General features: G+C 45.3%; 1 protein-coding gene across 2 annotated transcripts in view; it reads right to left on the bottom strand.

The window, feature by feature from the left end:
- Nucleotides 1-16073, bottom strand: part of NEDD4 (NEDD4 E3 ubiquitin protein ligase) — a 106566-nt gene that overhangs the window by 23047 nt on the left and 67446 nt on the right. For both annotated transcript variants that reach the window (XM_060178203.1, XM_060178205.1), the window contains 6 exons: nt 15310-15412; nt 12854-13020; nt 7046-7163; nt 6578-6745; nt 5129-5194; nt 1209-1328 (listed from right to left, as the gene is read on the bottom strand). In XM_060178203.1, coding sequence (XP_060034186.1) covers nt 1209-1328; nt 5129-5194; nt 6578-6745; nt 7046-7163; nt 12854-13020; nt 15310-15412 — 742 coding nt within the window. The remainder of the gene's footprint in view (nt 1-1208; nt 1329-5128; nt 5195-6577; nt 6746-7045; nt 7164-12853; nt 13021-15309; nt 15413-16073) is intronic.

Here is a 16073-nt window from a genome sequence, read left to right as displayed (position 1 = left end):
AGGCTGGAGCAGTGCTCAGCTCTGGTATAAGAGGGTGCGAGGGACTGAACCTGAGGCCTCTGGAGACTCAGGCATGCAGCCCATTCTTCAGTAGGGTGAGCTGTCTCCCAGGCTCTGGGAGTTCTCTACCAGATATTAATTACTGAGTTTGTCTTTCAGCAAAACAGTGGCAAGGAGCTCACAGTGTCGCGCCCCTGCCTGGCCACTCAGAGAAGTACTGTGGGCCTGGTTCAAGTACTGTGGGGCTGCATTCTCGTTTTATTTTTATCTATTAAATGGAAATATTGACAAGACTACAGGATAAGAGGGGCATATTTCCACATGATGTCCACCCCCAGAGCTCCATCTCCATACCCTCCCTTCAGTGCTGCATTCTTGCTCTGTCCATCTAAAAACGCTGGCTCAGAGTGGTGAAATCACTCAAGTGTGCTTCCCCTCACAGATGCAAAAATAACAGTAATGATGATCATACTCGTTCAAATTTGAAATCACCCAGTGAACATTTACTTTGTCCTCATTCCCATTTGGAACTGTTTTACATAATAATGAGGGCTAATACACAGGGATTAAATATTCACAGGAAGCGGGAAATGAACTGTCAGAGAGTAAATAATGGGAACCAGGCTGTGGTGCCCCTAGCAGAGCACACAAGTTGCCATGCAGGAGGGAAGTCTTATGAGTGCTGCAGGGGTCTTTCTCCCCACTTCCCTTCAGTTTCTGTCTCTCTAAAAAAAGTTTTAAAAAACCCCAAAACAAACAAAAACCACCAGGAATAGTGGATTTGCCGTGCAGGTACCAAGCAAGCCCCAGCAGTAACACAAGTGGCAATAATCAATCAATCAGTCATCAACAGTAAATAACCTGAAGTTGCTGGAAGCACTTAGTGGGCACTATAAAGTGATGTGACAGCTCCCGTGGAAAGTGATGGTAAATGTGATGTTAAATCCTGGAAGAAACAAGCTGAGGGACCGGGCGGTTAAGCACCTGGCTAAGCACTCACGTTTCAGTGCTTAAGGACCCACGTTCAACCCTCTGGTCCCCACCTGCAGGGGGAAAGCTTCATGAGTGGTGAAGCAGGGCTACAGGTGTCTCTCTCCCTCTCTATCTCCCCCTCTCTGCTCAATTTCTCTCTGTCTCTATAATAATAAAAAAGGAAAGAAAAGAAAAGAAAAGAAAAGAAGACACGTTGATGGCTAGGTTGTGAGTACCTGCAGAGGAGGCTTAGTCCAGGTGGTTCTTCTGGAATTGTGATCTACATAATAGAATCTTCCTCTTTCATCTTGCTTCTCTTCCCAACCCGGAGGCAGTCCAGGTGATGCAGGCAAGATCTAAAGTGGAAAGTAAAAAAAAAAAAAAAAAAAAAAAAAACTGGATGTTTAGAAGAGAGGCTTTTTTAAAAAAATATTTTATTTCTTTATTATTGGACAGAGACAGAGAGAAATTGAGGGGGAGAGCTAGAGGAAAGAGAGACACCTGTAGACCTGTCTCACCACTTGTGAAGCTTTCCCCCTACAGGTGGGATAGAAGAGAGGCTTTTTAAAGAGAATATTTTATTTATTTTTATTAGATATAGGCAGAGAGAAGTCAAGAGAGAGGAAGAAAAAGACACCTGCAGCACTGTTCACTGCTCATGAGACCTCCCCAGCAGCAGGTGTGACCAGGGGGCTGAATGCAGGTCCTGGAACACAGTAATGTATGTGTGCTCAACCGGGAGGCATCAGCCTCCGAAGAGAGGCTTTTTTTAAAAAAAAAAATTTTAATATTTATTTATTTATTCCCTTTTGTTGCCCTTGGTGTTTTATTGTTGTAGTTATTATTGTTGTTGTTATTGATGTCGTCATTGTTGGATAGGACAGAGAGAAATGGAGAGAGGAGGGGAAGACAGAGAGGGGGAGAGAAAGACAGACAGCTGCAGACCTGCTTCACCACCTGTGAAGCGACTCCCCTGCAGGTGGGGAGCCAGGGGCTCGAACCAGGATCCTTATGCGGGTCCTTGCGCTCTGCGCCATGTAAGCTTAACCCGCTGCGCTACCACCCGAACCCCTGAAGAGAGGCTTTTTTAAAGAGGACGATATCCCTTCTTCATTGGTATCTCTCCTTAAATACATATTTTCATATATACATATTTTACATATTTGTCCTACATTTATCTCCTTAAACATATAGTTTATATATTTTAAAATATATGAAATAAGATGTACGGCAATCCACTTAAAAGGCACCAGACAGGGAGCCGGGTGGTAGCGCAGCGGGTTAAGCGCAGGTGGCGCTAAGCGCAAGGACCGGCATGAGTGTTGGTATGCTTTTAAAAACCCCTTCTGTTTCATTTGGTTTAAATCCCCCCCTGCTTAACACTATTCTATTTACATAACCACTTCATTCTATTTACATAACCACTATTAACAAGCACCACACTCCCTCCAGGGCATTGGTGGTTTAGCGGTAGAATTCTTGCCTGCTCCGCCCCCTCCTTGTCACACCCTGATCCTTTCCTTGTCACACCCTGATATTCACCAGTCACTTTTCTCTCCACCCTCTCTACATCACATCCTGTTTACACCCTACTTGGCAAGTATATATAAAGACAGCATTGTTAGTTAGTTTAGTTTAGCTTAGCTTGGTATAGATTGTGCTGCGTCCTGCATGAATAAAGAGGTACTGCGTACAGCTCAACCATGAGTCCCTGGTCGTCTGTTACCCGCCCGTGAAGCCAGCCCGGTGAAAACAACACATGAGGATCCCAGTTCGAGCCCCGGCTCCCCACCTGCAGTGGAGTCGCTTTACAGGCGGTGAAGCAGGTCTGCAGGTGTCTGTCTTTCTCTCCCCCTCTCTGTCTTCCCCTCCTCTCTCCATTTCTCTCTGTCCTATCCAACAATGACGACATCAACTACAACAATAAAAAAAAAAAAAAGACAACAAGGGCAACAAAAGGGAAGATAAATAAATAAAATTACAAAAAAAAAAAAAAAAGAAAAGAAAAAGGCACCAGACAGTACAGCCAATAACAGTGAGAGTGAGCACATGACTAGAACTTGGCAGCGACAACCTCCACATACTTCATACCGTATCACAGACCTGATCATGTGACCGTCACACAAATCCTAATGAGACCAGGTCATGTGACCTTCACACAAATCCTAATGCGATTGCTGCTATGATTGGTCCATTTCACAGTAGAGGAAACTGAAGCTGAGAAAACTGAATATTCCAGAAGCCACATGGCTAGCAGGGAGCTAAAACTCCCTACAAAAACCATCGCCCCATAAGTGAGTAAAATAGCGACCCTTTCCTTCTCTGAGGAAAGTTGGGGAGGTGCTGTTGACAGCGGCTTCTTGATGCACACATGAACCGCTGTGTTTACGTCTGTGTTAACTTCAGGTAGCTCGGCTGTCCTTTGTTTTTTGCCTCCAGGGTTATTGCTGGGGCTCAGTACTTGCACCATGAATCCACTGCTCCTGGAGGCCATTTCCCCACCCTTGTTGTGGTTATTATTGTTGTTGTTGAGGTCATCCGTTATTGGGTAGGACAGAGAGAAATGGAGAGAGGAGGGGAAGACAGAGGGGGAGAGAAAGACAGACACCTGCAGACCTGCTTCACCGCCTGTGAAGCGACCCCCCTGCAGGTGGGGAGCCGGGGCTCGAACCGGGATCCTTATGCGGGTCCTTGCACTCTGCGCCACATGTGCTACCACCCGACCCCCAGGCTACCACCCGACCCCCAGGCTTTCCTTTTTAAGATTAATTAATTTCTAAAACCAAGCATTACTCAGCCCTGGCTTATGTTGATCCTGGGAATTAAACCTGGGACCTCAGAGCCTCAGGCATGAAAGTCTTGGAATGACCACTGTGCTGTCTTCACAACCCTTGGCTTCCCTTTGCTCTTTTTTTTGTTAATTTTTTTTTAATTTGGTGGTTCATGCATAATACCACTGCCATGTGACCTTCCCCAGGTCAACACTCTCATTCTTCCATCCCAGAGAGAAAGGGAGAGAATGAGAGTGAGAGAGGAGAGAGGTAGAGGAAGTGAGAGGAGGGACACAATGCATCACTCCGCCGCCCTAGAGCCTCCTTACTGCTGTGTATAGAGCTCTCATAGGATGCCAGGGTTTGAACCCAGAGCCAGCCCCTCCTTGAAGTCAGGTCAGACACTCTGAGGCTTAGCCTGGCTCCCTAACAGGACTCAGACCTCGGATTCTCAGTACCGGACAGTTTACGAGACAGGGGGAGAGAAACTCCAGGAAAGGAGAGTTGAGTCAGGAAGGGCAGGGAGTCTGGTAGACCAGAGAGCTGACAGGGCGGACAGGAAGTGAAGGTCTAAGCTCCCATGAAAAGGATGAGGCTGAGGCGGGAAGCAGAGGTCTGGGTGGCCTGGTGGGGATGACACTGAGAGAGGGTGTGGGCGGACAGACAGCCTGAGTGAGAGACCAAGCATGACCGTCGCTCTGGCACTGGGCAAGTGAGGATGCTGGGTCCCTGAACAGAGGTGTGTGGGCAGCGTGACCCTGAGCTGTAGACCGCCTGCTGCAGAGCAGCGCCCACTGACCTGCCGCCAGAAAAGCCAGGACCCACAGCCTGTCTCTCTGACCCGTGCTGCCTCTCCTCTGCAGGGCCGACTTGCAACCTGTCACCCTCCCCAGAAATGCATCTTCCAGAGCCTGGCTTCTGGCTCCGTCTGGTCTTCTGGCTGCACATTCGTATCCGATGCCCCTGCTCCCCAGACAGCTGCCAATTTTTTGGTTTGTTTGTTTTTTGCCTACAGGGTTAGGGCAGGGTCTCGCACTACGAATCCACTGCTCCTGGAGGCTATTTTTTCCTTTTTGTTGCCCTTGTTGTTTATTGATGTAGTTATTATTGTTGTTGTTATTGCTGTCTTTATTGTCGGATAGGACGGAGAGAAGTGGAGAGAGGAGGGGAAGACAGAGGGGGAGAGAAAGACAGACACCTGCAGACCTGCTTCACCGCCTATGAAGCTACTCCCCTGCAGGTGGGGAGCCGGGGGTTCGACCCAGGATCCTTACGCCAGTCTTTGCTCCTTGCGCTTCCCACCAAGTGTGCTTAACTTAACACCACCACCCAGCCCCCCAAGTCTACTATTTCTACTGATGCTGAAGGGGAGAAGGTAAACTCACCACAGGAAGTACAGGCTGTTCCTCAAATATATAGGCTTGTAAGCTGCCTCTTCTGCTGGAATGATTCTGGTTTAAAGCAGAAGAAAGAGAAGATCAATAGCTTTAGGCCTTTGATTCATCACTGAGAAGAGAAGGCCATGGGTCAAACTGATGGGGAGCAGAAGGAAAGCCAGCTGGGTCACGCCCACAGAGAGAGAGAGGGTGTGGAGGCTGCTGCAAACTGCCTGCCCACCGCTTCCTTTGCCAGGACTGTGAGGGGAGACCATTCGGGTCCTCCTTCGACACTTTGACTGCCATCCCATATGCTTTTTCCCAGGTTTTAAACCTTCTCCAGATACTCCTTCTCCCCTCCCTCCCTCTCAGGGCTCTCTCTGCATGACTCCACTGCTCCTGACAGTCATGTTTTTTTTTTTTTGCCTCCAGGATTATCACTGGCGCTCGGTGCCTGCACAATGAATCCACTGCTCTTGGAGGCCATTTTTTCCCTTTTGTTGCCCTTGTTGTTTATCTATATTGTTGTTGCTGTTGTTATTGTTGTTGTCACTGCTATTGTTGTTGGACAGGACAGAGAAATGGAGAGAGGAGGGGATGGCAGAGAGAGGGGGAGAGAATGACAGACACCTGCAGACCTGCTTCACTGCTTGTGGAGCGACTCCCCTGCAGGTGGGGGGCCGGGGTCTTAAAATGGGGTTCTGACGCCAGTCCTTGAGCTTTGAGCCACGTGCGCTTAACCCGCTGTGCTACTGCCCAACTCCCTCAAGCTACTTCTTTTCAAAATTTTTAAAAATATTTATTCCCTTTTGTTGCCCTTGTTGTTTTATTGTTGTAGTTATTATTGTTGTTGTTACTGATGTCATCGTTGTTGGATAGGACAGAGAGAAATGGAGAGAGGAGGGGAAGACAGAGAGAGGGACAGAAAGACAGACACCTGCAGACCTGCTTCACCACTTGTGAAGCGACTCCCCTGCAGGTGGGGAGCCAGAGGCTCGAACCAGGATCCTTAAGCCAGTCCTTGCCCAAGCCACTTCTGTATCTGCTCTTCCTTGATGAAATGAGTAACAGACTCAACTTGCTCAGTGACAGGTATGTCTCTGGCATTCTGTGGCTGGAGGTTTTCATTTCTATAGTGAATATTGTGACATTAGCAACCACTGGATTATCTAAATAAAAAGGCCTCTTCAACAAATGGCGCTGGGAAAACTGCACACACAAGGAGCAGAGGGAAACTAGACCAGAACTTAATACCATGCATCAAAGTTAACAAAAAATGCGCCATGGGTCTGGATATAAATAATCAATCATAATATAAAGTCCCAAAGCCTGGCATCCATTATATTGCGTGTCCTCCGAGAAAAAACTGGATGGAAAACGTAGTTACTGAATGGAATAACACAAATTACATATTATAATAGGAATCACGATCCACAACAAAATTGAAGAGAATCTTACTGAGCAGGATACTGGCTGGTTGGTGGCTGAATTTCCACGAACAGTGAGCCTGGCATTTAATTCTTCTGCAAGGTGACTCGGAATACCAAGGTGACTGGGAGGCAGAGGGGCTGGGGCGGTCTGAGTGCTGTACGCGGTGGCTTCGTCTTCTCTTATGATTTCCCAGCTCTAAAGTGAATAGGGTACACGTAAGCCACACACATTCATCTCCTGTGATAAGACGTGCTTATCAGTAAGATCAAGGAAGGGGCAGGGCAGTGGTGCACCTGGCTCAGCACACTATCACCATGTGAGGTGTGAGCCCCGGCTCCCCACCTGCAGGCGAATGCTTCATGAGCGGTGAAGCAGGTCTGCAGGGGTTTATCTTTCTCACCCCATCTCTGTCTCACCTCCACTCTCAATTTGTCTTATCAAGTAAAAATAGAAAAAACTAAAATAAAGACGAAAAACAAAGCCAGGTGTGCCTACCTCAGCAGACTCCTGGTTGTCAGCATTTTCTATCTCTTCAGATATCTGTCGCCTGGTGGTAAATGCTAGCTGTGCCTGCAGCTGGACGTGGCTGTTTTCAGCGTCTGTCAGGGTGTCCCTGTGACAAAAAGGAGGCAGCTGTCATCAAGTCCTGAGGACAGTTATGATGCCACCCAAAGATTCTGTGGCTGTTTGGAAAGTATCTCTATTGGAACAGGACTGCTTGGGTTTCAGCCCATGTAGGCCAAGCTTATGGAATCAAAGTTTGTGTGGAAGTCTGCCAAGTATCTGACTTTGATGTTCCTGGTTCATTACCATGTCTCAGAAGATTTCGGACAAACACTCACTCAAAACGATGCACTGAATTAATGAGTATCTGAGAGTTTCATAAGTCAGTCCATTATTATTTTTCTGTCTTACAGTAGGGATAAAATCTAAAATAGCTCTAGAAAATCATAAAAGAAGCATTCTGAGTTACATATATATCTTCATGAATCACACAGTAGCACTTTCTAGAATTCTGTTTATTTGCTGTTTGTTTTAGATAGAAGGCAGAGAGGGGTGCACTATCCAAGTGAGTTATCTAGTCGGTCCTTGTATTAATATTATGCCAAGAGTAGGATTCCCCAGGCATGAATTCATAGGACACAGAGAAATACATTCCAAGAACACTTTAATTAAAAGTTTAATAAGTGGTTATCTAGGTTTTTAAAAATTACTTATAGTAATGCCCTTGGTCTGAGTTCTGAAAAAGCGTAATAATATGGAAGACATGCCTGAGTGTACATGAGAAGCGTGGGCACTTATCCCGTCATTATACTAGAGATGTATCTGAGTGTCCATGAGAAGCGTGGGCACTTATCCCGTCATTATACTAGAGACGTGTCTGAGTGTACATGAGAAGCGAGGGCCACTTATCCCGTCATTATACTAGAGACGTGTCTGAGTGTACATGAGAAGCGTGGGCACTTATCCCGTCATTATACTAGAGACGTGTCTGAGTGTCCATGAGAAGCGTGGACACTTATCCCGTCATTATACTAGAGACGTGTCTGAGTGTCCATGAGAAGCGTGGGCACTTATCCCGTCATTATACTAGAGACGTGTTGAGTGTACATGAGAAGCATGGGCACTTATCCCATCATTATACTAGAGACGTGTCTGAGTGTACATGAGAAGCGAGGGCCACTTATCCCGTCATAATACTAGAGACGTGTCTGAGTGTACATGAGAAGCGAGGGCCACTTATCCCGTCATTATACTAGAGACGTGTCTGAGTGTACATGAGAAGCGTGGGCACTTATCCCGTCAGTATACTAGAGATGTGTCTGAGTGTACATGAGAATTGTGGGGTACTTATCCCATCATTATACTAGAGGCGTGTCTGAGTGTCCATGAGAAGTGTGGGGCACTTATCCCGTCATTATACTAGAGACGTGTCTGAGTGTACATGAGAAGCGTGGGGCACTTATTCCGTCAGGATACTAGAGACGTGCTGAGTGTACATGAGAAGTGTGGGGCACTTATCCCATCATTTATTCTAGAGACGTGTCTAGTGTACATGAGAAGCCTGGGCACTTATCCCGTCAGTATACTAGAGACGTGTCTGAGTGTACATGAGAAGCATGGGCACTTATCCCGTCATTATACTAGAGACGTGTCTGAGTGTACATGAGTAGCGAGGGGCACTTATCCCGTCATTATACTAGAGACGTGTCTGAGTGTACATGAGAAGCGTGGGGCACTTATTCCGTCAGGATACTAGAGACGTGTTGAGTGTACATGAGAAGTGTGGGGCACTTATCCCATCATTTATTCTAGAGACGTGTCTAGTGTACATGAGAAGCCTGGGCACTTATCCCGTCAGTATACTAGAGACGTGTCTGAGTGTACATGAGTAGCGAGGGGCACTTATCCCGTCATTATACTAGAGACGTGTCTGAGTGTACATGAGAAGCGTGGGGTACTTATCCCGTCAGTATACTAGAGACGTGTTGAGTGTACATGAGAAGCCTGGGCACTTATCCCGTCATTATACTAGAGACGTGTCTGAGTGTACATGAGTAGCGAGGGGCACTTATCCCGTCATTATACTAGAGACGTGTCTGAGTGTACATGAGAAGCGTGGGCCACTTATCCCGTCATTATACTAGAGACGTGTCTGATTTGTACATGAGAAGCGTGGGGCACTTATCCCGTCATTATACTAGAGACGTGTCTGAGTGTACATGAGAAGCGTGGGCACTTATCCCGTCATTATACTAGAGACGTGTCTGATTTGTACATGAGAAGCGTGGGGCACTTATCCCGTCATTATACTAGAGACGTGTCTGAGTGTACATGAGAAGCGTGGGGCACTTATCCCGTCAGTATACTAGAGACGTGTCTGAGTGTACATGAGAAGCGAGGGGCATTTATCTCATCATTTTTATTCTGTGTTAATATCCCTCTAGCTATCTGCACTTATGAAAAGCATATCATAAGATAACGAATTGTTGGTGGGCTGGGCCCACTGCCCGGGATATCCAGGCCATTGTTTCCATGAGAGTCTGAGTGGGTTGACCCCTGAAACTCCCCCTGCGGGCGGAGATATGGCAGGTCCCTCCTGACCTCTGGAATTTATGACTTGGACCCCCGGACATGGGCGCCTCTCTACACAGGCCACCTTTCCTTCCTTTTTAAACTAAGACCAGAAATCACTGTTGGCTAACCTGAAAACCGCCAGCAAACACCCTGACTGCTCAGCTGCCTCCCTCCCCTACCCTAAAGTGCCTGCCATCCACCTCTGGAAACATGTACATTGTGAAGCTTGTGATCAGACATTGTACTTGTACTCAAGACAGTCTGTAGGTGAAAATGTGACTATGCACTGTGCTGCTCTGGGCTTGGGTTAGTAATTACCTAAACCCCCCCCCCCCCCGCAATGGGTACACCTGCTGCCTTTCCCCGAACAGACGAGCTGTCCCACTGTGGCTCTCCCAGAGCTGACTGCTCTCTGTGCACTTTGCCCCCACCACGTGGAGCCACCTCGGGACTCCCAGGGGGCCACTCTGACCTGCCAGCATTGGGAGGTAGGGGACCGGGAGCGAGCCCACAAAGAATTTTGTATAAACGCTTAGCACCAAAATTCTTGTTAATTTATTTAGAGCCAAGCATCAGTGTACTGCTGTGTGCAGCTGGAGGTAAACAATTCTGACGTGACTCTAAGGGCGTGCCTCGGAACCTCCCGTCACCGCCACCATCTCCTTCCCATTATTTGGGGGGTGGGAAACACTGACTTTGGATACCAAAAATAGCTACTACCCAAAACAAAGAACCTGATTCTGCTTCAGTTAGGCTTGCACTAGTACTTGTGCACACAACAGGGGCAGTTTTGGGAGACCTATAGATTGCCCTCAGTTGTACAATTTGTAGGTCAAGCTGAGAGGTCAACATTGCAGTGATAAAATGACTGGGCTCAGTGACTTGCTTTGACAGAACTTGAGAAATTATCTATGAAAGAACTATATAAGATACCAAATACCAAAGCCAAAAATGAGGTTAATGAACAAATAAAAATTTAAGTCTGTATCAAACAGCTAAAGACTAAGGAACCAGGCTTTGTGAAGGACAAGTGGAAATAGATGTGATATGAACAATGGGAAGGAATATGTAAATGTCTCTATAATCTAAATATAATATAAGAACAATGCCACTAAGGAGGTAAAACATTATCCTTCAAACATCATTATGTCCCTGATCTGTTCCATTTGATATGAATATATACATATGACCTGCAATTTCATATTTAATATAAGAACCATGTTACTGAATCTTTTGTATTTTAAAAATAACGTACTGAAAATGACATTTCACTATATATAATTATTATAATTATTTTTAATATTTATTTTCCCTTTTGTTGCTCTTGTTTTTTATTGTTGTTGTAGTTATTATTGTTGTTGTTGTTGCTGTTGTTGGATAGGACAGAGAGAAATGGAGAGAGGAGGGGAAGACAGAGAGGGGGAGAGAAAGACAGACACCTGCAGACCTGCTTCACTGCCTGTGAAATGACTCCCCTGCAGGCGGGGAGCTGGGAGCTCGAACCAGGATCCTTACTCTGGTCATTGTGCTTTGCGCCATGTGTGCTTAACCTGATGCACTACCCTCAACCCCCATTTCACTATATTTTAATAACTACAGAAAGTGTCTAATTTTCTAAACCAGTATTAAATGTTTCCTTTGTTACATTATACCTAGGGGCCGGGAAGTGGTTTACCCAGGAGAGCGGGTGCTTTTAATTTTTTTTCATTTTATTTATTTATTGGATAAAGACAGGGAGAAATTGAAAGGGAAGGGGGAGAGAGACACCTGCAGCCCTGCTTCACCGCCCATGAAGCTCCCCAGTTGGTGGGGACAAAGGGCTCGAATCCGGGTCCTTGCACATGGTAACGTGTGTGCTCAGCCGGGTGTGCCACCAACCACCTGGCCCTGAGAGGAGACACTGCACCAGGTACGACTGGGGTTGAGCCTGGGGTCGCTGGAGCAGTGTTGTTGTATCTCTCTTCCTCTTCCCTTCTGTCTGTCGGTCTGTCTTCTCTCTCTCTTTCTCTCTCTCTCTCTCACCCTCTAAGTTACAAAAAATACAGGGAATCTGCTAGGAGCGGAAGAATCAGGCTTGAGTCCTACTGAGATTCCTGGTGTCAAAAAACAAAACAAAAAGCCCCCATAAATAATTGGTAACTTATTAAAATAAAGAAGGGTAGTATTTGTGATTGAAATAATTTTGAATATTATGAAATCATCTTTAAAAAGCAGCTGACGGGGAGTCGGGCTGTAGTGCAGCGGGCTAAGCGCAGGTTGCGCAAAGCACAAAGACCTGCATAAGGATCCCAGTTCAAACCCCGGCTCCCCACCTGCAGGGGAGTCGCTTCACAGGCGGTGAAGCAGGTCTGCAGGTGTCTGTCTTTCTCTCCTCCTCTCTGTCTTCCCCTCCTCTCTCCATTTCTCTCTGTCCTGTCCAACAACAACAACAACAACAACAATAACTACAAGAATAAAACAACAAGGGCAACAGAAGGGAAAAAAATAAATAAAATAAATATTAAAAAAAGAAAAAAGCAGCTGACGAGGGGGTCGGGCAGTAGCACAGCGGGTTAAGCACAAGTGGCACAAAGTGCAGGGACCGGTGTGAGGATCCCAGTTCAAGCCCCCGGCTCCCCACCTGCAGGGGAGTCGCTTCACAGGCAGTGAAGCAGGTCTGCAGGTGTCTGTCTTTCTCTCCCCCTCTGTCTTCCCCTCCTCTCTCCATTTCTCTCTGTCCTATCCAACAACGATGACATCAATAACAACAACAATACCTACAACAATAAAAACAAGAAGGGCGACAAAAAGGGAATAAATAAATATTTTAAAAATTCTGGTGGGGGCACTGGAGTAAAGTGCACATTGCCCTAAGCTCAAGGACTGGCTCAAGGATCTTGGTTCAAGCCCTCAGCTCCCCACCTGCAAGGGGGTCGCTTCACAGGTAAAGCAGGTGTGCTGGTGTTATCTTTCCCTTCCCCTCTTCTGATTTCTCTCTGTCCTATCCAACAACAACAGAAGTGGCAACAATAATAATAACAACAACAAGGGCAACAGAATGGGAAAAATGACCTCCAGGAGCAGTGGATTTGTTGTGCAGGCACTGAGCCCCAGCAATAACCCTGGAGGCAAATAAAAAATCCTGGTATTTGCAGTTTCTGGATCCCTTTGCTATTACAGACCCATCTGAGTCACGTTACAGAATGGAGGTCAGAGGTGATGCCCATGGAGACTGTCAGCACATACTGCGGGGTTGGTCTTTTCCACTGTGTCCTTCTAGATTCGTGGTTCACATAGTAGGTCCTCCCCAGGATATCCTGCCTCTCTTCCCATCCTGCAGGCAGAGGAGACGGTTCTTGTTGCTGCTGTAAATGGCAAGCAGCATCTGGTTGGTCCAAAACAACCCAGTCAGGCTGCAAAACAGAACGGCGAGCAGTCAGTCTCTGCCCAGTGCTTCAGCCTCACGGAGGACAGGAGCGATTCAGCACCGCCAGGCCCACACCAGCATCTCAGCTGCCGAGACTGTACGGAGAATATCTGGTGGCAGTGAAGATGGTTTGTCAATAGCTCCCTTGGACAGTGAACAACTTTGCCATGTGTGTGACCTAGGTTTGAGCCCGGGTCACTGAAGGAATTCAAGTCACAGCTTTGGTGCTGTGAACTCTCTCACTCTCTCTCTGTCTGTCACTATTAAAAATAAAAATAATAGTGATAATAATGATAACAACTATTAAACTTTGTTCAACACTTGTTTTTTTTCATAAAGGTTTAAATATGTATTATAATAAGGAAGAACATTTGAAATAGACCCCAAAAATGGTACAAAGCATAGATCCGAGACTAGTCTCTTAAAATAAAAAAAGGACTAACTTAAGGTCTATTTTGTGAGTATGGTCATCAGTATTTTTCTGCAGATAAATAACATTTAATAGTAGGATCCTCACTACTGTTGTAAAGGGTGTAAACATATGTAGAGTGAGGAAATAGTGAGCAGGTACTGATACTTGATTTCAGCTTCCTATGAAAACTATCCAATTTTGTTTATCCCCTAAATGCTTTTCTTTCTTTCTGAAAACACTTGAAATTTTCCCTGCCCCTTCATTTCCCTCTTGTCCCATGAGCCTCACATTCTCCAACCCTGATAATAAAACTACCATTGCAAAAGTGTTCCTAATTAGTAGAATCTCTTTCAAAAGTCCTCTATATTTAACTCACAGACAATAAGTTGTGTTTTACTTTGATGACAGGCAGTATGACTTGGTTTTAAAAAGAATTTGAGGGGCTGAGGGAAATAGCATAATGGACTTTCATGCCTGAGGCTCTGAAATATCGGGTTCAATCCCCAGCACCATCATAAGCCAGAGCTGAGCAGTGCTCTGGTAAACAAATAAGTAGAATTGAGAGGTCTAGGAGATAACTAGCAGAATGCACAAGGACCTGGGTGCAAGCCCCTGGTTACCACATGAGAATAGCACACAAAGAGGAAGCTCATAAGAGGTCAAGCAGTGCAGTGGTGTCTCTCCTCTGTCTCATGCTGTCTTTTACTTGCTATCTTAAAAATTAAAATGAATGAATGAATAAATAAATAAATAATATGTTGAGATTAGTCATGTATACAGGTATAGACCAGCAAAGTCCTGGAGCAAATATAATAAAACAAAAAACTGTGAATAACTAGTAATAGTTAACAACTTAGTTCTTGTTGACTGTAAACCCCATTGATTTGATCCGATCTAGGGCCCAACATACACCTTTCCCATATTTGGGAGCTATTCTCGTCCCTGATCCAGCTTTCTGGTCCTTCTGCCAGCCATGACACCACCTCCCCAGTCATTAATTAGGATCCAACTGCATCTCAGATTTCAAACTCAGGAAAAAAAAAAAAACTAGTATAGCCACAGGCCCTTTGGAATATAACTAAAATATGCCTACTAGCTCTCCACAAAATGGAGGACACCCCCAACACTTCATCTGCACTATTCCAGCCTTTAGGTCCATGATTGGTCAACAATTTGTTTGGCTTTGTATGTTAACTCTCTTTTCAGCCACCAGGTTCCAGATGCCAGCATGATGCTGACCAGACTTCCCTGGACAGACAACCCCACCAATGTGTCCTGGAGCTCCAACTCCCCAGAGCCCTTCCCCGCTAGGGAAAGAGAGAGGCAGGCTGGGAATATGAATCGATCTGTCAACGCCCATGTTCAGCATGGAAGCAGTTACAGAAGCCAGACCTTCCACCTTCTGCATCCCACAGTGACCCTGGGTCCATACTCCCAGAGGGATAAAGAATAGGAAAGCTACCAGGGGAGGGGATGGGATACGGAGTTCTGGTGGTGGGAATTGTGTGGAGTTGTACCCCTCTTATCCTATGGTTTAGTCAATGTTTCCTTTTTACAAATAAAAAATTAAATTAAATTAAGTTAAAAAAATAACATCATTAATTCTTTCAATTAGAAACACTGTATCTCTGTTTCTGAACATTTACGAATACCATCCACAATAGCCATTCATTTTACAGACGTGTCTGTAGGAAAAAAAAAAAAACTGAGTTAATGAATGTCTGTATGAATACGTTCAGATAAATAATTTTTAATGTATACATTAACTTCACTGAGCAAAGTCATTTTTTTCTTCAGAGAGTAGTAAAATGAGATTTTAAGATAGGTTCTTCATAGCTTACCCAGATATTTATGAAATCTCACCTCTAACTCCTCAGCCTGCTCTGCACTGTCGTCTTCTGAGCCACTGGTCTTAGGTAAGTAAGTCATTTTTAATCTCAGATAACCTTTAACTCTTGACTTGTGGCTGCAAAAGAGAAAATTATTATTCATAAAACTTTCACACTAAGAAGAACATTAATTTAATAATCGTTTATTGAACACCTAGTAGTTACCAGGGCAGACTTAAAGATAAGTTCCAGTGCAGAAGACATCTAGGAAAAGGAATAGATGGTGAAGAGGAAGGAACATACATAAACACAGCATTGCTATGAGTTCACGAAGATACTAAGAGAGTCAAAGAAGTATAAAGAATCTGCAACAGAGAGACTCTGAAGGAGTCGGCACTGGAGTCAGGCTAGAACGACGTACACCAATGTTCACAGCAGCATGATTTTTAGTAGGCAAAAATTGGAAGCAAACTAGATGTTCAACAACAGAAGAGTGGCTAAAAATTGTGGTTTATATACACAATGCAATAGTACTCAGCTCTTAATAATGATGTGATTTCCTCTGCATCATTTTGGATGGAATTTGAAGACATCCTGTTAAGTGAGATAAGCCAAAAAGAGAAGAACAAATACCAAGTGATCTCAATTATAGGAGGGAGAACACAACATGAAACTTGGACTAGTCATGGCATATCGCATCAAAGAAAAGGACTCTGGGGAAGGAGGATTAGGGAACGAGTGAGGAGAATCCTGGAGTCTTACTGCATAACGATGTAAAAGGACCGAGGTTATAGGTGA

The sequence above is a fragment of the Erinaceus europaeus genome, chromosome 18 (genome assembly GCF_950295315.1).
Source record: "Erinaceus europaeus chromosome 18, mEriEur2.1, whole genome shotgun sequence".
Taxonomy (NCBI): domain Eukaryota; kingdom Metazoa; phylum Chordata; class Mammalia; order Eulipotyphla; family Erinaceidae; genus Erinaceus; species Erinaceus europaeus.
The sequence above is the reverse complement of the archived record's forward strand: the minus strand, read 5'-3'. Positions and strand labels throughout refer to the sequence as shown.